Source organism: Equus asinus, chromosome 8, assembly GCF_041296235.1.
Source record: "Equus asinus isolate D_3611 breed Donkey chromosome 8, EquAss-T2T_v2, whole genome shotgun sequence".
NCBI lineage: Eukaryota > Metazoa > Chordata > Mammalia > Perissodactyla > Equidae > Equus > Equus asinus.
Genome location: NC_091797.1, coordinates 88,138,073 through 88,158,561, shown reverse-complemented (window position 1 = coordinate 88,158,561; position 20,489 = coordinate 88,138,073). Strand labels below are relative to the sequence as shown.

At 56.8% G+C, this 20,489-nt stretch overlaps 3 protein-coding genes and 1 pseudogene across 3 annotated transcripts in view; 2 read left to right on the top strand and 2 right to left on the bottom strand.

Moving 5' to 3' along the window:
• Positions 1–829: 829 nt before the first annotated feature.
• LOC106844743 (tubulin alpha-3 chain) lies at positions 830–9,230 on the top strand. The gene is made up of 5 exons (XM_014862387.3): positions 830–1,943; positions 5,177–5,399; positions 6,264–6,412; positions 6,727–7,407; positions 8,847–9,230. The coding sequence occupies exons 1-5, from the start codon at positions 1,941–1,943 to the stop codon at positions 9,141–9,143; spliced, it is 1,353 nt and encodes a 450-aa protein (XP_014717873.2). The 5' UTR covers positions 830–1,940; the 3' UTR covers positions 9,144–9,230.
• Positions 9,231–9,996: 766 nt separating this feature from the next.
• Positions 9,997–20,489, bottom strand: part of LOC106841685 (mitotic-spindle organizing protein 2B-like) — a 95,170-nt gene continuing 84,677 nt past the window's right edge. Inside the window, exon 3 of the mRNA XM_070516279.1 lies at positions 9,997–10,257. Coding sequence (XP_070372380.1) covers positions 10,100–10,257 — 158 coding nt within the window. The 3' untranslated portion in view covers positions 9,997–10,099. The remainder of the gene's footprint in view (positions 10,258–20,489) is intronic.
• Positions 12,462–15,792, top strand: LOC123288237 (P2X purinoceptor 6-like; annotated as a pseudogene).
• On the bottom strand, positions 17,509–20,192 carry LOC106841698 (cationic amino acid transporter 4-like). The gene is made up of 4 exons (XM_014857850.3): positions 19,211–20,192; positions 18,149–18,741; positions 17,783–17,891; positions 17,509–17,681 (listed from the first exon to the last, which is right to left on the bottom strand). The coding sequence occupies exons 1-4, from the start codon at positions 20,190–20,192 to the stop codon at positions 17,509–17,511; spliced, it is 1,857 nt and encodes a 618-aa protein (XP_014713336.1).

Here is a 20,489-nt window from a genome sequence, read left to right as displayed (position 1 = left end):
AAGGGTTTTAAAGGTTTGTGAGGAATGTGGGGAGGGGGGTTGGTAAGATAAGGGAACTGCAGGCGGGCGTCCTTGGTTGTCTGTCTTTGTGATGGGTGGTGGATTCTGGTGCCAGGAAGCCGAGGAGTTGAGGTCTGGGAAGCCTCAGCTTTCTGATGTTCTCTGGACGTCAGTTTCCCTGTAGTAGGCTTCAAGGACCCGTGATGAGCCAAAACTGTAGTGTGAGCCCAGCTTGAGGCCACCTGGGCTTTAGCAATTTGTAACTTCTATTTGGTTGTAAAGCTCAGGGAGTCAGAGGTTAAAGAAACAGATATTTAGATATGAGTGTAACTAAAGACCCAGGGAACTGGGCATGTGTGCTTTTGGTTTTAACCCCATATACGCTGGGTTCACTGTAGGGGAACCGATATCAGGGCCGGTAGTAATCACAAGCCTGTAACAAAATATTTGAAGTGTTGAAAGAAAAAAAACCCCACCAACGTAGAATTCTGTATCCATCAAATTTCTCCTTCAAAACTGAAGGAGAAATAAAGACTTTCTAAGATAAACAAAAACTGAATTTGGTCTCCAGCAGACCTGCCTTACAAGTCACGTTAAAAGAAGTTCAGAGAAGGAAAATGATGTAGGTCAGAAATTTAGATCTATGGGAGTAAGCACATTTCTTGAGAGAAGGTCAAGATGACAACAGAGAAGCACAGTGCAAAAGTTACATTCCCTCTGGATAGTGACGTGGTCTGCATGCATGAGCCCCATTTCCTTAACGGCCTCCCAGCTCCATTTTAGAAGCCTTGACACACGTGACTCCATTTTGTTGTCTCTGTCCCAACAGAAAATAAACTTCTGGTGTTTAAGCCACCCGGTCTGTGGTATTTCGCTATGGCAGCCCAAGCTGACTGAGACAGAAGGATCCGCTCCCAGGGAGAAGCAGCAGGGAGGGTTTCTCCTGGTTTCCCTGGCTCTCTGCCGACCTCCCTCCAACCCTCCTGCCTACTGCCAAAGCCGTCTTTCTACCAGCAGACCTGATGGCACCGTTCAGAGGCTCGCCAAGGCCCATCTGGTGTGTCCCAGTGCAGGGGTCGGGTCCCCACTCTCCTCTAAGGAGGAGAAGCTAAGTGTCTCCTTGAACTTCCACTAAGGAGTCGCCAGAACCGAGTGCTGCGTTCCGGTGCTGAGCTGGGGTCCGCCTGGCTTCCTCCTCTCCTGCTTTTCCCGGAAGTATATACACATTGGATCCCAAAGAAAGTTCAGTCCCCCTTTATGGAATGGAGGAATCGGTGACCGTTCCAAAGTCCTCCAAAAGGGACACTGTGCCCCAACCCAGCTCTTGGGGGTGGGAGGGCTGCAGCGTACCCTCCCCGTCCCCTTAATGAGAATCCCACTCCTCCTTAAAGAAGTGATCAAATCCCTCCCGGTTCCTGGGCGCTGGATGGGAAAGGCTCTCCAGCACCAGGAGAGGGGTGGACAAGAAAGAGCGGGCAGACTTTGGGTAGATGATGGGCAGGCATGTTCACACAGACCCCAGTAAGGAGTGGGGAGGCGAGCAGGCCTGGGGTACCAGGCGATGGGATGGCAGCACAAGGTTGGGGGGGCGTTACGGGATCGGTAACGTCCTGTGCGCCCCCCAGGGGGCGCTGTGGCTGCTCCAAACTAAGGTCCCAGGACGCCCTGCAACGCCCGACCCTCCCTCCACCTTCGGTGACCCTCAACCTTCCCGCCAAACCGGCATCCAATCAGAAAGCACCTCACGTCGCACGTCGAGCAACAGCCAATGGAAAGTGGGAGTCCGGGCGTCAGCCCGCCCTCAGGCGCTCTGGACCAATGGCCGCGGGGCGGCGGCTCTGGGGAGCACGCTCAGCGGCGGCGGTTGACGTCGAGGGGCGGTTGACGTCGAGGAGGCGCAGTTGACGTCGAGGAGCGGCGGCGGCGGCTAGGAGCTCGCCATGGTGAGGCCTGGCCTGAGAGGGGCGCCGGGGGCGCTGGCTCTGGGGGCCCGGGCGCTGTGGCCCCGTGGACGCCCAGGCGGGAAGACGGGGGACCCCGGCCCGCGGGCGTCGGCGGGGAGGGGCGGAGATCGGGGAGGCCCGGGCTGCGGGGAGCTGAGTGCCGGCGCGGGCCGCGAGGCCTGGGCCCGGAACGGGCTCCATCTCCGGTGGCGGCGGGGGCAGTGGGACCCCGGCGTGGGGGGTCCGGGGAAGGGGTCGCGGTGCGGCTGGCTCTGGAAATCGGTGGTCAGCGGCCACGGCGGCCGCGGGTTGTTGCCCGGCCTGGACTCGGCTCCGAGAGGACGAGCGCGTGGGGTCCCGCAGGTTGGGGGCGGTCCCGGGGCCTCCCTTCACGGCGGAGCGTTCCCGAGGACCCCAGGGCCGGTGTTTGTGGGTCGTGTCTGTGGGTGTGGGTCACTCTAGAAATTCAGACGGAGACGATTCACAAATACTTTCAAGCAACGCGTTAACGCAGATGACGCACATGGAAGCCTGAATCGACAAGGCGGTCAGTTCTTTCACGTAAAACCCAGCTAGTTCAGCTGGCGACTCCAACAACTGCCCTAGTGCTGCTTCCTGAGACCGCGTGTCTCAGCGTGTGCACGGGTGCTGCGTCTCTGCTCTCCGTTCTGTCCCAGTTCTCCAGGGTGGAGATTTAATACAATTAATCATCTTTTTTGCTTGATCAAGGACATTCTTAAGTGAAACTGGCTTTTTCTTTTCTTTTTACTCAGCGCATAGGGTGAGGAATCCAGTGACCACTGGTGCAGTCTGGTGCTGCTACTTTGATTTGGGCTCAGGTGCCAGCACTTGTGTCCACCTTTGATTGGGCACCATTGGTGCAAATGTCAGCACGGTGAAAGGACTGGGGATCTCCTAGTCCTGCTATGAAATGCTTGTATCTCCGTGCTCCCTGGAGAGGTCTGTGTACCCCCAGCACCTGGGAACTGTGCTGTGATCACTGTGAGGACCGTTGCTGGGTCGGGGATCACGGGAAACAAGGGGTCGGTCCCAGGAGGGAGCACAGCTTCCCTGTAAAGGAAGGAGGAGAGCAGAGGGTCTGTTTGCACATTGGGTGGCAGGAAGGTGAATCTTCTGGGTAGGAAGGGAACAAGGTCACCTTCCAAGACTATGAAGAGAGGAGTTGGTGTGAGTTTGAAAAGATCAGAGAAAGTTTAAATAATTTTTCCAGAGAGGAGATACAGCTGAGTAAAGAAATGTAAACTTTAATGATCCAGGTGAGGTTGGTGATGAATTTATAATTAAGGCTTTCTGTTGAAAGCTAGGGATGAGTTTCCTGACCGCTTTGGTTAGTGTCTTGGTTAGATCGTCAGATGGAACCGGCCTTCAGACCCCTTAGCTCCCCAGCCCCCTTTTTGTAAATGAAGAAATTGGAGATTTCCCAGGTCACAGAGCTGACTGATCATCCGGGGGCTGAGGGAGTGGAATGCCACGTCAGGCCTCCTGGGAAACACATCCTGTGACATACAGGGTGTCTGGATTTAAGTGAGGCAAAACGAGTAATATGGATTTGAAAATGGTGTGGTTGGCTGGATTCCAAAGCACTTCCCAGAGTGTTGATGAATTTTTCCTCTGGAGGAGTGAGTTCCTCGTCACTGGAGAGGTTCTTTCTGGAACTCAGTGCTTCCTTCTGGGATGCTGTGGAGGGATTGCTGGATTATGTCGATCTTTGATGCCCTGACGACTCTGAGATTTGGTGCTTGTATAGAAGACAACAGGACTTCAAGTTCTTGGGGTTGGGTATTAGAATTTAGGGTGGGCGGGATACCTCGAATTTCATTTGAGTTTCTCTGTATTATAAGGATGATGCGTCTACAGCTGAGCAAGTGGTTAGTGCCCGTACACTAAGGTTCACAGCAGGAAAGAGGTGGGACTTTCAGAAATAGGTACTTTGTGGAGAATCTTTAGAAAGGAACTATTCATAAAGGAATGGGCAGAATTTCAGGAAAACACCAAAGGGCAGTGCAGCATCCCAGCATTTGAGATGTCTGAGTGATATTGAACCTGAGGTGAGTTTGCTCACCCATTGTATAGCAAGCCAATCTCTGACACCAAGTGTAGTGGAAAAAGTAGGAATTTTATTATTGCACAGCCCTGAGCAAGGAGAAGGGGCAGCTAACGCTGAAATCCCAAACTCCCTGAAAAGCTAAAAGGAAGAGTTTTTATTTAGGTCGTTAGGTAGGGGAGGGGGGAGCATATGGCCTTGTTGGTGGGAGCTTTTCCACCAGCCTGTGTTTTGCCTTGAGACTGCTTGTAGAGAGGAGGAGATGATATGGAATCCAGGTGGCTGTCCTTGGCCATTTGTCTCCATGGCTGATAGTGGATTCTGGATCCAGGAAGCCAGGGAGTAAGCAGGGAATGAGTGCTTCGGTTTTAACCCCATATATGCTGGGGTTAATGTAGGGAAACCGATATCAGGTCTGGTATCATGGGAGCCATCACCTAGGCTTGAAGCGGTGAGGGGAGGGAGTGGTCACTGGAAGTTGACAGGGTAACTTCATGAGGAGCACTGACTGCTGAGAGTTGTGGCCTTGGTAAGGGGACTCCAGCAACCCATGGCAGTCGGGCAGAGAGGGAGCACCCTGCCCGCACTTTCTTCTGACCTCCCCCTCTCTTGCTGCTGCCTGACACTGGCCAAAGCAACTGGAAGCCAGAGGGCAGGGCAGCCCTTTGATGCAGTCCACATGGGTCAGCCCCTGGGAGCCCAGAGCTGGATGGAGAGCAACAGAGGATAGACCTAGTGGGAGACACACACAGTGACCACAGTGCTTGGGCTATGGTGACCCATGTCCTAGTCCACTTTTCCTTCCCTGACTCCATCACCTTTTACCTTATTCCTTGGTCAGGACACAGTCAAAAACTCTATATGCTTCAGAGAATTATGTGACTAGCCATAAAGTGGAGTTTGCTGTTGACATTATGTGGTCTCCGTCTTAAAATAACCTAAGTTTTGTATAGTAGCAAACACTTAGGTTCTGGGGCTAACTGTGATGCTTTGTAGCTAGGGTGGTTTAGAGCATGTCGGTTTCACATAAAAATGGTCACATAAGCCCTGTGGGAAATAAGGTTTGAGAAAGCCTTAGATGCCCTGAAGTACATACGTATGTTCTGCATGCCATAGAGTGACAATTGCCTTGAAGACTAGGGTCTCATGTTTATTTTCTGGTTTCCAGCGCGAGTGCATCTCTATCCACGTGGGGCAGGCGGGGGTCCAGATCGGCAATGCCTGCTGGGAATTGTACTGCCTTGAACATGGAATTCAGCCTGATGGTCAGATGCCAAGTGACAAAACCATCGGCGGTGGGGATGACTCGTTCAACACGTTCTTCAGCGAGACTGGGGCTGGCAAGCATGTGCCCAGAGCAGTGTTTGTGGACCTGGAGCCCACCGTGGTCGGTAGGTTCTCGGGCACTCAGATGGCTGTCTTGGGAGGGTAGGAGAGCCTAGCCAAAGCCCCACATGAGCTCCTTAGAATCCCTCTGAGAAAGGACGGATGTACAAGTGTAAGCCCGTAGCCACGTTAGGGGAGAAACTGGAGGGTTAGTGCTTGAAGTGTCTGTGGGACTCAGGCTCCTAATTAGGAAAATCTCCTGTAAGGTTGGCCAGCAGGAAGATGGGCTGGTGATAGATCCACTCGTGGCCACCTCTGCCCTGGTCAGATGGTTGTGTAGATCCTGTCTGCAGGGTGCCCGGGCACTGGTCCCTCCTTAATGCTGTGTACTCTCTCAGGCTGGTGCAGGAGTCTTGACCTGCATCTTAGGCATAGATAAGTATAGAACATTCGTTGGGTTCCTCCAGATCTGAGGCAGTTTCCAAGGAGAGCTGCAAAGAGAGCCCCTTTCAGTGGCCACCCAGGGGATGACAGAATGTCACCCTAAAGTCTGTGAGACCCAGGCCACATAGCGCAGCAAAAGCCATGCTGGGGACTGTCTAGTGTGTAAGGGATTTTTAAATTGTGCCCTTGGCTGTGCTGGGGTATGAAAACACGCACTTGTAGAACGGCCTGTGCGGGTGGGGCTCTACTCCCTTCTTTGGGAAGCAGTCACACTGACATTGGTGCCATGAGTTGACCCTTCTCTCCTGGAGCCGTAGGGTGCGGTTGTGGTCTGTGCATTAGAGACGTTCCCTGTGAGGCACTGATGCTGCTGACCTACAAGGAACAGCGTGTACTTAGGAGAATGGAACGGCCCCCGAATCTGCCCACTCTGGTGAGTTAACAATAGACCTTAAAGACTCGCGGCCCCTGTGTCCTCTTTGCAGATGAAGTGCGCACAGGGACCTACAGGCAGCTCTTCCACCCGGAGCAGCTGATCACCGGGAAGGAAGACGCGGCCAATAATTACGCCAGAGGCCATTACACCATCGGCAAGGAGATCGTCGACCTGGTCCTGGACCGGATCCGCAAACTGGTAAGAAGAGCTCTGACAAGGCTTCCTGTGGACCTTGTCCTGGACGGGAGGGTAGGCCTTGGATTGTGACCGGGAGGACATTTTGGGAAAACCGAGGTCGGAGTCATGAATCCACAGTCTTACTCTGCAGTGTGGCTGTGGTGCATCCATGCAGCTTTCCCGTCTGCTCTGCTTTGCCTCTAAGTGTGATGCGTGTTCACTGTGGAGGTGTGAATCGTGTGATCTCGCATGTGAAGAGAAGTGACCGTGGCGGGTTGGAGGTTGGTGGTGTGGCTTCTCCTGGGCGCTGGCTCACATCCTCTGCTTTCCCTCAGGCGGATCTGTGCACGGGGCTGCAGGGCTTCCTCATCTTCCACAGCTTCGGGGGCGGCACCGGCTCTGGGTTTGCGTCTCTGCTCATGGAGCGGCTCTCCGTGGACTATGGCAAGAAGTCCAAGCTCGAATTTGCCATTTACCCAGCCCCTCAGGTTTCCACGGCTGTGGTGGAGCCCTACAACTCCATCCTGACCACTCACACGACCCTGGAACATTCTGATTGTGCCTTCATGGTGGACAACGAAGCCATCTACGACATATGTCGGCGCAACCTGGATATTGAGCGGCCCACATACACCAACCTCAATCGTCTGATCGGACAGATCGTGTCCTCCATCACGGCCTCGCTGCGGTTCGATGGGGCCCTGAATGTGGACTTGACGGAATTCCAGACCAACCTGGTCCCGTACCCCCGCATCCACTTCCCGCTGGCCACCTACGCCCCGGTTATCTCAGCCGAGAAGGCCTACCATGAGCAGCTGTCCGTGGCCGAGATCACCAATGCCTGCTTCGAGCCGGCCAACCAGATGGTCAAGTGTGACCCTCGCCATGGCAAGTACATGGCCTGCTGCATGTTGTACAGGGGCGACGTGGTCCCGAAAGATGTCAACGCGGCCATTGCCACCATCAAGACCAAGCGCACCATCCAGTTTGTGGATTGGTGCCCGACTGGATTTAAGGTAGGACTGGTGATGGGGAGTGGGTCTCCCTGTTGGCAAGCAGCAGACCCTGCCATACAACGCTGCCCCTTTGCAGAGTTTCCCTGTTCCCTGGCAGCTCGGCCTTGGTCATAACTTAGGGGACCACAGTGATCATTTATTCAGTGGCATCTGTTGAACTTCCTTCCTGAGGCATCACACTCTGGATCTGTGGTGAGAGTATGTTTTTTTAACAGAATAGAAAATTTGTTGAAGGATTTTTGTTGCCTTTTCTGGGTGGTAGAATTAGTGTGGGAAATGTAGGTTGGACTGGGAAATGTGAGCATTGTCAGGGCATTTGGGTAATTCAGGTGGATCTCTGGGGAATTACTATCAACTGATTGCCGTCACTGAATCTTCCTTCATTCCCTAAGTGTAGAAACTACATCCAATTTAAATGTCCTGTGTAGTGTTGGATTTAAAGAAAAACTATCATGAATCTTTTTGTGAAGAAAATGGCAACATCTGTATTTCTCTCTTGGGAAGCCTAGAGATTCTGGCCTGAGTTTGCCTCAGACCGCAGTGTGTCCCCACCTTCCATTGGAGACGGGATGGACACCTTGATGTCGCTCTCCAGCTTTGTCCATTCCTGGGTCACCGAACCCTGTGGATGATTTCCCTCAGGACTGTGCTTCCCTGAGCCTTTTCATGCCTCCTCTGCCAGGTCAGACCCACCCAGCCTAGACTATGTAGTGTCTTGCCCTTACAGACAATGTTTGCTGGCCTGGATTCCAGCTCACCCTGTGTGCTGCTGCCAAAACCTCTGGTCACATCATCCGTTGGATCTGAAACCTGGAATGCCTCCCCTTTGGTCCCAGCCGTAGAACGTCACCCCTTGCTCCTCCTCAGCACACACATAGACCACCTCCTGGTGCAGTGGGAGCAGCAGTCCTGGGACCTCTGACAGTGTACCTGTCACCTGCTCTGCACAGGCTGGCTCATTTGGTGGGAAAGCAGGGGTTACGATCTTCCCTCGTGATACAACCACAGCTGTGTACTGTGCATCTGTTGGGGTGGAAAAAATTTCAGCCACAAATTAATCCCCATCTCGTTGAAGCCTGTGGAGGTAATAGCATATGAAGAATCCAGGGCAGTGTCCCTTTTCAGAAGGAAGACACTCCTGTCACCTGGGCACCTATCACATGTCCCAGTTACTGGGACACAGCCCTTCAGGCAGCTTGGGACCCAGCCAGGGTGTCCAACTCTGGGGCTCCTCTTTCCCTGTTTTCTTTGTCTGGAAACCAGCACCCTGCTCTGCTGGCACCTCGCCTGGCACCAAGAAGGACTCAGACTGCAGGGTGAACCAAGTCTTCTCCTGGGTCGCCAGAGGGGACCTGTGCGTCTTCTGTTTCCATGATTCGGCCACCATTTCTGGGTTTGACAGAAGCTTCACAGAGTGCTCTCTTCCCCTTCTCTGGCAGGTGGGCATCAACTACCAGCCCCCCACGGTTGTGCCTGGGGGAGACCTGGCCAAGGTGCAGCGGGCAGTGTGCATGCTGAGCAACACCACCGCCATTGCCGAGGCCTGGGCCCGCCTGGACCATAAGTTCGATCTCATGTATGCAAAGCGAGCCTTTGTGCACTGGTACGTGGGGGAAGGCATGGAGGAAGGAGAGTTCTCTGAGGCCCGGGAGGACCTGGCGGCGCTGGAGAAGGACTACGAAGAGGTGGGCGTGGACTCCGTGGAAGCCGAGGCCGAAGAAGGGGAAGAATACTGAGTGGGAGAGTGTGGCTGGCAGCCCTCCCTTTGTGTCCTTGCCCCGCTGTAACATTATGATACGCTTACCTATTAAAGTGTCTGTGTTAAACCTCTGTCTGCTGTGGTGCTCGGCTGGGACATACTCGTCTGCGCACAGGAGTGGGTAGGACCCCAGAGCCTGACGGCCACATGGAAGGCTGGTCAGGGCTGCACAGGGCTGCCTTGCTGGAGTGGGTGGAGTGCCACCTACATCTGTAAGGAGCCACTGCTTACGTGACATGACCCGGGGTGAAACAGTCAATATTTCCAATCCAGGGTTTCAAAGCACAAAGATTTACTAAATTCTAGGAAAACTGAGTTAGGTTTTTCGCTTGAATTTGCCGGTTTTCATACTTCTCCATTGATGGCACATGTGGACTAAAGTATAAAAGCTTAGAACTGGAGTTTTAAAATCTGAGGTCCATGCAAGTTGGGGGTGTTCACCAAATCCTAAAACTGTCAGTCAGATGTGTAAGGTCAGGACATTTTTGGGGTAAAAGGGTTTTTTAGATTTTCCACGGCATTTATGACCCTCAGGAAGTTAGAAGCCATAGGTTACAACAAAATTCATTTTTGTCCTCACATCCACGGTCTCAGTAAAAGTGTTGTACCTTTCACTTTAAGCAAAACGTGTTGATGTCTTTTATAAAAAGACCTGGTAATCTGGATATTTTCTCTCAGACCTGAACCTGAGGTCCTGGAGGGGGAAGCCACTGGTTTAAGTCACTTGGTTAGTGCAGCTGTAGCATAACCAGGACCAGCGACAGAACTGATTCTAAATCTTTGTGCCTTACCATATTCAACAGGTGATAGAGAACGTCTTGAACAGACTCTCAGCTTTTCCGAAAGGTTTATTACCAGCTGGAGGAAACCACACAGAGACTCTGTGAGGGGGCTGGGGAGCCCACAGTAGGGCGGCAGGAGTCTCTGCCCATCTCAGGTGCTGCCCCGAGTGGGGCTCTTCCCCGGTGCGCCCCCCTTGGGCAGCCTGGTAGCACTGGGCTGGCGGGGCATCCTGTGGCTGGACCCTTCCCGGCTGCCGCGTTCTGCCAGTGCTGGGCCTCCACCGAGAGCACTGCTGCCTTTGTTTCTCCCTGAGCAGACGGAGAACACCACGGTCAGGAACCAGGGCAAGCTCCACAGACGCAGCACACCTCCTGTGTTTGTGTTCTCTGAGCGACGTTTACGTTGAGTGCGTTTCTGTCACGGTCCTTTCAGTCAGGGACCCTATGTCAGCCCTGAGTCCTGAGTCCTCCAAGAGGAGTCCTCGGCAGAGTACAGGAGGCCCTCCTAGGACAGGGGCAGTGTCAGGAGTGATGGGGAAAGTTCTAGTGGTCAATTTCGGGGAAGGGAAGCTCAGCCTGTTGACTCCTGCCCTGGAAAGGATACATGGTGGGCCCAGACCACCAGCAGCACAGGGGGGCTCACTGCAGGGCTGCTGGCTTCCCTGCCTCCAGGCGCTCTGCTCTCTAGACGGCCCGCATCTGAACCGATCAGGAAACACATCCGTCATCGAGCAGAGAAGTCAGGCTTTTGGATTTTTAATGCGCCCCGGAGGAGTTTCCGTTTTTGTGGGTGGACACCACACTCTGTCACTTATGATCTCTGGGTATTTTTCACTACAGCTGTAGTCAGTACCAGAGTGCCCCACCCTATTCTTGCCTCTTCATGCAGAAATGCAGACTCTCCCCCGAAAGCTCACTTTTCCTCTTGCCTGGGGATGTCCTAGGGATCCCGTGTCTGTCGCAGAGCACAGTTGCTCTCCTCCTCAGCTGTGGATTTGTTTCTAATTTTTGTTACCGCCATAAAATACATGTAATATAAAATTTACCATCCCAACCATTTTCAGGTGTACAGTTCCCTAGTTGTGGACTTTGTGTGAGTAGTTGGGATCCAGAACATAGCCTGGGAGCCTACCTCCATGGTGACATCTTTCTTTAACTGAGTTCAACACTGAATCGCTTGCTGGGCTGGAGGGTAACTGTGTGGCCCCTGTCCCCTGGGTCCTGGTCGTTGGTCTCACCTCAGTTGCTGGGGGTGCCACATGTCCTGGTTGGCCCTGTGCACAAACGAGGTGAGGCACGTGCACAAAGCATGTGCTGGCGTTCAGCAAACACACACGATGTCCCTCCTTTTCTAAAAGCTCAGAAGATGTCTATTTAATCTTTGGTTTGTGGACTGTCCTGAAATTGTGCTGGGACCACGGTTCTATGTTTTCTGGAATCTGTGATTCCTCTTTGCTCATGCCCTGCCTTCTCACCCTTCCCTCGAAACTCCTGGGGCTGTGAAGTAGTTCATCAGCTCTGACAAGCAGGCTTCCTGAGTTCCTAAATAGCAGAGTTCCTGCCAGCTCCTCTCAGGGGTCCTGGTCATCTGGTCCCTCCCAGCACATGCACTGTGTCCTTGTGGTGTCACAGCCTCCAGCAAACACCTGTCGAGCCTCCCCCCAGGCCAGGCTTGCAAAACTCCACCCTCCCCACCTCAGGGAGCTCCTGAACAGATAGCCCAGCCAGGTGGGGGGCCTGCGATGGGGACAGAAGCTGCAGCTGGGAGACCCAGGGAGGCTTGTCAGCCAACCCGGGGCCTCAGGAAGGCTTTCCCGCAGGGTGTGAGGCTGGAGTGGGATGTTGAGGATGTGCAGGCAGAGGGGGCTGCGTGGGCAAAGGCCGTGAGCAGTGCGAGATGAGGCCCCTCCAGGGCTCCCGGCACTGAGTGGGGTTGTCCCTAGATTGGGACTGGGCCAGGGAAGGGGTAGCCGAAGGTCACAGAGGCCCCGTGAGCCCCTCTGAGGAGCTGAAGTGGATCCAGCAGCAGCGGAGCCACAGATGGGCTCCGGGGAGGGCGCTCAATCGTCTGTGCATTGGGATGGACCACGCGGGCTGCGGGAAGGTGTGGACGAGGGCAGAGGTGGGACCCGTGGTGGTCACCGTGGAGTCTGCTCAGAGAAGGTGGTGGTCTAGCAGGGTGGAGAGGAGGAGCAGACTCAGGACATAGGTAGGGACAGTGGGGCAGAGCAGGAGGCCCCATGCTGTCCTCTGTCCACTTCTCACAGTCTCAACCCCCACAAAGTCCCACTGTCTCATTTGGCTTAGAGTCCCCAGCCCTTCCTGCCACCCTGGTACTGCATTTCTCCCACTGCCCCTGAGCCAGGGGCCCTGGATAGCGGTGTCCACCCTCCACCTGGCAGAACCATGTCTGTGTGAGTGCCTGATGCTTGAGGGGCTTCCTCTCCGGGGTCTGGGACTCCCAGAAAGCTCGCCTCCATCCCCTCCTGGCTGATGCCAAGAACTCTGTGACCATGGGTAGGCACTAGCGTCCCTATTTTACAGCAGAACAAACTTGGCGGGGAATAGCCTGTGGGGCTGTGTTCCCTTGGCCAGTGTGTGGGGTGCCACTTCCCTACAGGCCCTCTAAGGATGGTCCTGCCCTTTACCACTCCCAGCACCTCCACCCTGACGTGAATGCACCCTCCCAGAGTCCCGCCACCTTCCCTGTCATCTGAGTTGGACTAGAGGAGATGGGCCTCCAGGAATCACTTCTACCCCCGCTGGGGACAGAACTATAAGGAGGGAAGGAGTCTCACTCTGCCTTGGGGTACAGCACTGCACCCCTATCTGGCCAGGGGCTGCTTGTCCTCCCTTCTCTGACCACCTCCTTTTATTTGCACCCTCCAGGTTTCCCATGTGCCCCAAACTCAGGGAACCCTGGGGGCTAAGCAGGGGATTGCAGATTGCAGGGCTGGGTCACGAAGGGGAGACACCTCCTGGGCCTGGACAGCTCTGCTCTCTCACCACCTCAGCACCCTCCATCCACTGGGGACCTGCTGGGCTGACGAGGACTGTCCTGAAGGGGAGATGGGGACGCACAGCCACAGTAACTGAGGGCCCTGTCTTCCGGCACCTCCACTGGGATGGGGGTTCAGGGGACCGTGCTGGGACCTCGGGTGGCTCCAGCGTGCAGGCCTGATGGTGCCTCTGCATCTCTTCTTTCTGCCGACAGCCCCCTGCCACTCCCTTCCCAGGCCCTGTGGAGATTGGAGGGCCTGGAGTTTGTCTTGTGTTTTCAAGGCATAAAAATGGGCCAGTGTGTGGTGTTCAATGGGACCCACAGGACCTGTGAGATCCAAGGCTGGTGCCCTGTGGAGAGTGACACCGTGCCAGTGTAAGTTTCCCTGACACCCAGGGAAGGGTCCCAGGACCAGCAGAGCCTGCCCCCTACCTACCCCCACCTGCAGGAAGCCCCCACTGGTTCAGGCTGACAACTTCATGCTGTTCCTCAAAAACACGGTCACCTTCAGCAAGTTCAACCTCTCCAAGTAAGCATGGCTGGTCCTGACTGGCCCCAGACCCTCCTTGTTCCCTGCTGGGCCTGACCTCTGGCCCACCTATCTCAGGTCCAATGTCTTGGAGACCTGGACACCACCTATTTCAAGTGCTGCCGTTATGACCCACGCTTCAGCCCTTCCTGCCCTGTGCTCCACATCAGGGACCTTATGGCCGCAGCTGGAGGGGTCTTGAGGACCTGGCATTGCTGCTGGGTCTCTGGGAGGCAGAGTTTTAGGAGGGCTTGGGGAGAGAGAGGGCCCCGGGCCCGCATGCTGGTGGAACAGTGACGCGCTGTGTGTAGGGCGGTGCTGTGGGCATCCCCGGCCACTGGGACTGTGACCTGGACACCAGGGGCTCTGACTGCTGGTCCCCCGACTCCTTCCAGCTGCAGGAGAGGAGCTACAACTTCAGGTGCAGCCCCACTGCCCGCCTGCTGCTCCTCAGCCAAGTCCTCCCCCACCTGTCCTCCCGTGGCGTCCAGGACAGACCACACCCTGGCCCGTCCCTCTGGACGGTCTGCTGTGTGTGTGAGGGGCCCCAGGGCAGGAGGGGTGCTCTCAGCTCCAGGTCCCCAGCACAGGCTACGTCCAGCCTCCCTGCTGAGCCCTTTGGCCTCCACCCCACCTGTCCCCACACCCCTGCTGTAGCTGGGACCCCTACCCCAGCCCCTCCTGCACTCCACCCTCCTCCAGCATCTCCCTCCACGCCACAGGGGGCTTTCCTTTTTACTTTTCCCTTAAGGTTTTATCTAAAAAACTACAAAATCTATAGAAAACTTCAAAGATTAGTACCGTGAAAACCCATATAGCCTTCATCTGGGTTCACCAGGGCTGTTTTTGTTTTTCCCCCAACATTTTGCCCCATTTGCTTTCTCTCTCCCTCCCTGGAGTGACCCAGATATATTTAGATAGATGTCACATGAAATCATTGGAAAGTAAGTGGCAGATATTCAGACACTGACCCCTCTCAACGCTGTCCTGAAAATGAGGACTGTCCCCTGGTGACCACTGTCCTCTTGTGACACTCAAGAAGTCTAACGTTGGCAGATAAATCGAACATTTAAATTTCCCCAGCTGTGCCAGTAATCGTCCTAGATCTTTCTATTTTCAGACCCAGGATGCACTCCAGGATCTTGCCTTGCAGGTAATGTCATGTTTGAGTCTCCTAAGCAGACGTCCCCCATCCTTCTGCCACCGCATGTCACCTCGTCACTCTCACATATACGTGCACACAGCCACCGGGCCTGGAGGTGACACCCCTTGACACTGCTCGCTGAGCTTGGCCTGGCCTGGCTTCACTGACCTTCCCAGCCCTTCACAACCATGTGGGGCTGGACCTGCCCACGCCCTGCCCCCTCCCCTCTGTGCTCTCCCCGCCCTACGTCTCTGCCTCGAACTCCTTCCTGACCCCTGGAAAACCAGCCTGACAGTCTCCTGGCAGGAAGCCCCTGGTTTCCGGGGGGAGCGAGTCCCCTCTCTGGACCCCACAGCCCAGGCCTGCCCCCACTCCCCCATCCCCACTACCGGTGTCTCTTTAGGGACCCTTCTGTCCCTGTCCCCTTGGCAGGCAGGGAGCTTCTGAGAGGGAAGTCCCAGCTTGCTTGTCCCCTGTGTCTTCAGCAATGACACAGGGCTGAGACCCAAGTCTCAGGCTGAGGGTGGATGGAGTCAGTGGATGAGTAAGATGAGGCCTGTGAGGGCCGGGCCAGCCCAGGAGTGGGCAGAACAGACCACTAGACTCTCCTGCCCCCAGGACAGTCACTCACTGGGGGAGGCCTCAGTCGTGGAGGCCTGGAGCCTGCTCCAGCTCTGTGGGATCCCCTTCGACATCCTGGTCACTGAGCAGGTAGGGGCCAGGCCAGGGTGCGTGGAGGCAGGCAAGGGTGAGGTGTGGGAGAGGCCGACAGCCACAGCCAGAGAGGCTCAGCCCAGGTCTGTCTCAGGCAGGGAAGTTCGGGTCCCCACAACCATCACTCTGGGCCCTGGAGCGGCTTGGCTGGGTGTGGTGAGTCAGCCAACGTGGCTCCCTCTGGCTGCCAGGGAGCATGTGCCCCACTGAGTGCAGACCCACGTTCCCTTTCTGACATTGAGTCTTGGGGTGGGGGCTGGGGAGGCGGCAGGATGCCAGATTGGGGACCAGGACATGGGGCTGCCCTGCCTCTCACACATCACTTTCTTCTGTGACCTGCTGCTGTTGTATGTGGGTAGAAAAGCCAATTTCTACTGGATATCTGGACACATATGTCACTGCTACCCAAGGTCACACCTTGAGAACGTGTCTGGCCAGCTGCCCAGCCCAGCCTGAGGCAACTACACGAGGACCATGCTCTGACCAAGACCCCAGGTGCAGCCCAGGGGCTGCAGAGAATGTCCTTAACAGAGCACATGGAAGCCCTAGCAGGCTGGCCTGGTTCTGGCTCTGGCATCCTCCTGGGGTCCTGAGTCCGGCATGCTGGAGAATTTCCCCATGTCCCCGGGCCCGTAGTCAGGAGGGGAGGGACGGGGGCTGCAGGAGTCCAGCCCTCTCTTGGTCCCAGAGAGGGGCAGAGATTTGGGAGTGCCCACCCCAGGGAGACAAGGGGCTGCCTTCTCAGGGGTCCCTGGTGACCAGGTCATGCTGGCAGCTTGCTGGTGGAGTGACATGGGCCAGGTTGGGGAGGCCCAGGGCTGGGGCTCAGGCTGGGGAGCATCTGGAATCATCTGGAACCTGGAGCCCCAGCCAAGCCTTGGGGTCCCTGCTGCCTCTCAATCCCCAGAGCAGTGTCCATGGGAGGCAGGGTCAGATAGGCTGGGGTGAGAGTTCATGGCTCTGAGGCCTGGTTATTGGAGCGGGGTCACATGTACCTGGCTGTCCTTGGGGCCCAGAGAAGGCTGATGTCAAGGCCGCAGAGAGTCAAGGAGTAAAGCTGCCAGAGCCAGCAGCTTCCTGTGTGGTCCTCATAGGTGGGAACTGGGAGTCGGAGGTGTCTATGGTAGATGTAACATGGCCTTCAAGAGCCCAGTGGGGGTGCAGGCTTGGCCTGGGGACCCCAAGGACAAGGTCCCACAGCCATGAGGTGGGGCCAAGGCACTCGTGCACCACCTGCACACGTGTGTCCCATCCTGTGCCTTCATTCCAAAGCCCTGACGGGGTGGCAGGGAGAGAGGCAGCTGGAGCTGTGGGCCCTGAGCTTATAAACAGCTGTTGCCTCAGTCTGCACGTGGCTGTGCGCCCTGAGGGAGTCGTGTGGGCCTGTGCCTGAGAGATGCGTGATGCATGTACCTGTGGGCCTCTACATCCCGGGGCCTCAGGCACATGCCCTGCTGTCTAGGAGCCCTGGGAAACTCAGGGACCCCAGGAACTCCACTCCCCTTTTTAGGCGGCCTTCTTGGGGTCTGGGTTCTGCTCTCTGGATCCGACCCCGAGGGGGCATGTTGGACGCCTGGGAGGGAGCTTGGGCCCACCCTGTCAGGGACCCCTCTGTGCCTGGTATGTGTAGGAGTGTGTGCAGGTCCCCTCTGAGCTGGCCAGAGGGCACTGGCTTGAGGGAAGGACCCCGGGACCCAGGCCAGGCCATTTCCCTGACTCAGGGCTGTCTCAGGGCTGGTGCCTCCCCATTATAGAACCTCAGCATCTTTGCTGTGGATTAGGGACAATCGTCTGGTTCCTGGGGGCAGGTGAGGACTCAGTGCCACAAAGAACACCACAGTGGACATGATGGCAGGCCACGGGGGTGACTGAGCAGTTATTATTGTGGATCCCTGGGGCTGCGGGCCTCTTCCCTGCCTGCCCTGCTCACCTGCCGAGGTAGCTGGAGTTGGTCATAAACTGGAAGGTGCTGGGCAGAGTCCACCACACCAGCTCTGGCCACGACCCACTCATAAGGACTCAAAGCTACGCACCTGTGCTAAGGTCCTAAGGTCCTGAGGACTCCTTGGCATAGACAGGCCTACAAACCCAAGCTGTCCTGGATAAAAGGAGCTGCCAGCCTCTCTGTCCCCATGAGGAGTTGCAGGAGGGCAGGCAGGCCCCCAGCGGTCCTCATGAACTGGTGGGCTGCTCCGTGCGACCGGGCTCCTGGGCCAGTGCCTGGCTGGGGCGCTGCAGGGCCTGTGCCGTCTTTTCCAGGCTGCCACATGTGGCAGTCAACCCCGGCAGCTCCTGCTGGTTCTCCTTGCTGTGCCAGATGCCATAGCCAAAATACACCACGAGTCCTGTAAGGATGGCAAAAGCCTGAGGGGCAGGTCCCAGCCCAGCTTCCCTGCTTTCCTTCCTCTTGCCACTCACCCAGGGTCCCAGCCTGGCGCCTACTCACCGATCAGCAGACAGATGCACAAGCGCAGCCAGGTCAGGTAGCTCAGCTGCAGCATGAGGAAGATGTTCAGGAGGATGCTCAGGGCTGGAGTCAGGGGCACCATGGGAACCTGAGGGGCAAGGGCAGGGCTGCTGGGCTGCAGGGAAGGGCTGCTGGCCTGGGGCCTGATTTCTCGGGAGTCCACAGAGCCTTTCTCTGTCTCTGGGGATTCTGGAATCAAGGGCCCACTTGCCATGCAGAAAGACGGGGATGGGGTACTGGCCTCCCCTGCCCCGTGAGCCCTGGTGCATCCTGCCACGGCAGAGGAGGAAGGGGCGAAGGAAGCTGGCTGGGCTGAGAGTGAGGGGTGCTGGCTGGAGGAAGTACCTGAAAGGTGTCCTGCCGGCGCTGTTGCTGGTGGGCGCCCAGGACAAGGAGACTGAGCAGAAACATGATGGAGCTGAGCAGGAGTGTCAGGGTGTAGCCCCAGGGCGGGAGGTGCAGGGCCGAGCCCCCAAAGACCAGCACGCAGTCCAGAGTGATGGCCGAGGACACCAGGACACCAAGTGCCCAGGCCACGGCAGCTCCAGGTCTGCACCCACCCAGGAAGCCAAGGTATGGCCTCAGGGCTGGTCGCAGCTGCCCAGGCTCAGCAGCTGAGGCCTGCTCTGTGCCCACAGGGCTGGCTGGGCCCAGGGAACTGGCTGGAGGGGACTTGTGGAAGCGTAGCACGATAATGCTGGTGGCCACGAAAGTAAAGGTCAGTAGTATGCTGATGGACCGGAACTGAACCAGTGTCTGGAGGTCCAGCAGCAGCGCCAGGAAAGCCATGAGGACCCCAAATACCAGGATGCCCACTACGGGGACCTGCGTCCGGGGGTGCACGTGGGCAAACACCTGGAAGAAGAGCCCGTCGGTGGCCATGGCGTATACGATGCGTGGCAGGGTAAAGATGTCACTGAGCAGGACGGTGTTCATGGCTGTGGCAGAGGGTGAGAGACTGGTTGGCACAGTGAACAATCCCACCAGGGGCCTCTGCTGGGATTCAGGGCATGGGTGGCCCCTTGGGAATATGGACATGAGTCTACCTGGGCTCTCAGAGTGAGCCTGAGTGTATGTGGGATGCTGAACTGCTCCCCCTCACCACCCAGGAATGGGACAGCCCAGTTTAGGTGACAGACCCACTGGAGACTCTGATGTGGGCTGAGTCCCTCCACCAGGAAAGGACCTGGCAGCACATGCCCAGAACTGACATTTTGTGTACGATTGGCAGGGGCAGTGAGTAGGTCCCTCCCAACGAGCCTGGGTGGAGAGTCTAATCATTAGCACCGTCCTGGGCCCAGGATGCAACTGGGAACACAGGCCCAGATAGAGCTGTGTTCCCTGGGTGGCATAGGGCAGGGACCCACCACCCTGTCCCCTCCCTCCTTGCCCAGAAAGGCCCCTTACCAGAGATAGCGCCAGCTGTCACAATGAAGCCCGCCCAGCTGTAGCCCCGCTGGTAGAAGGCATCAGCGGGTGCCGAGTCAGGGTCCAGGCTGTGCCAGGGCACAATGAGGGTGAGCACAGTGGAGACGAGGATGTAGGCAACAGCCACCAGGCTGAGCGTGATGATGATGGCCATAGGCACAGCCCGCTTCGGGTTCTGGGCCTCTTCGCTGGAGGCAGCAATGACACCAAAGCCCAGGAAGGCAAAGAAGCAGGTGGCGGCACCGGCCATGATGCCGGAGAAGCCGAAGGGCGCAAAGCCACCCTCGTCAGCACTCCAGTTGTGCGGGTGGGCCAGGACAAACCCCAGGATGATGATGAAGAGGATGACGAGCATATTGATAGCAAGCAGCACATGGTTGAGCCACGAAGAGACACGGGCTCCACAGGAGACAAATGTGGAGGCCAAAAGTGCGATACCAGCAGCCAAGACATCGGGGAACTGGGCCAGGAAAGGCACCTGCCAGATGCCCACGTGGGCCATGGTGAAGTTACGGATGCGGTGGCTGAAGATGGCGTCCAGGTAGCTGCTTGAGGCACGGGCCACAGAGGCACCACCAAGGAGGTACTCGAGGAGCACGTTCCAGCCAATGAGGAAGGCCCACAGCTCGCCCATGGACACGTAGGTGAACACGTAGGCAGAGCCTGTGCGGGGCACACGGGCCCCGAACTCCACGTAGCATAGGGCTGCCAGCAGGGAGGCCACAGCAGCCATGCTGAAGGACACGAGCACCGCAGGGCCGGCCATCTCCTTGGCCACGGTGCCCGTGAGCACGTAGAGGCCCGAGCCCACTGTAGCACCGACACCCAGCAGGGTCAGGTCCAGCGTGCTCAGGCAGCGCTGAAGTGACGTCTCCATGGTTGACTTCTCCAGTGGCTTCAGCCGGTTCAGCTTCTGGCAGAAGCGCGCCAGGCTGGCAGTGCTGGGCAGTCCCCAGGCCATGGTAAGCGCCTGAGAAGAGCAACAAGCCGGCTGCCGGCACCTACGAGGGCGAGAGAGGAATGACAGGCTGCCCCGATAGGTCCTGACCAGCCTTCAGTCCTTGCTCTGACACTGCCCTGGGGACCGAAGCCTCGAACCACTGGCTGCCTGGAGGGACGGATGAAGCAGGGTCAGGGTCACAGGGAGGCATGGAGATTGCTTTGGCCTGCCTCTGGGGCAAGGGGGGGAGCCTGGTGGAGGGGGACCTGGGCATGTTTGGGAGGGGCCCTGAGGGTGGGGAGGAGACTGCCCCAGGGA

What these genes read in the sequence shown, in the direction of transcription:
- LOC106844743 (XM_014862387.3), top strand. An exon ending in CCTGGAGCCCACCGTGGTCG is followed by an intron (nt 5,400 to 6,263) that starts GTAGGTTCTCGG and finishes TCCTCTTTGCAG; the next exon opens with ATGAAGTGCGCACAGGGACC. An exon ending in GGTGCCCGACTGGATTTAAG is followed by an intron (nt 7,408 to 8,846) that starts GTAGGACTGGTG and finishes CTTCTCTGGCAG; the next exon opens with GTGGGCATCAACTACCAGCC.
- LOC106841698 (XM_014857850.3), bottom strand. Translation starts at nt 20,192, where the DNA reads ATGGCCTGGGGACTGCCCAGCACTGCCAGCCTGGCGCGCTTCTGCCAG. An exon ending in GACAGCTGGCGCTATCTCTG is followed by an intron (nt 18,742 to 19,210) that starts GTAAGGGGCCTT and finishes CCTCTGCCACAG; the next exon opens with CCATGAACACCGTCCTGCTC. An exon ending in GCCGGCAGGACACCTTTCAG is followed by an intron (nt 17,892 to 18,148) that starts GTACTTCCTCCA and finishes CTTGCCCCTCAG; the next exon opens with GTTCCCATGGTGCCCCTGAC.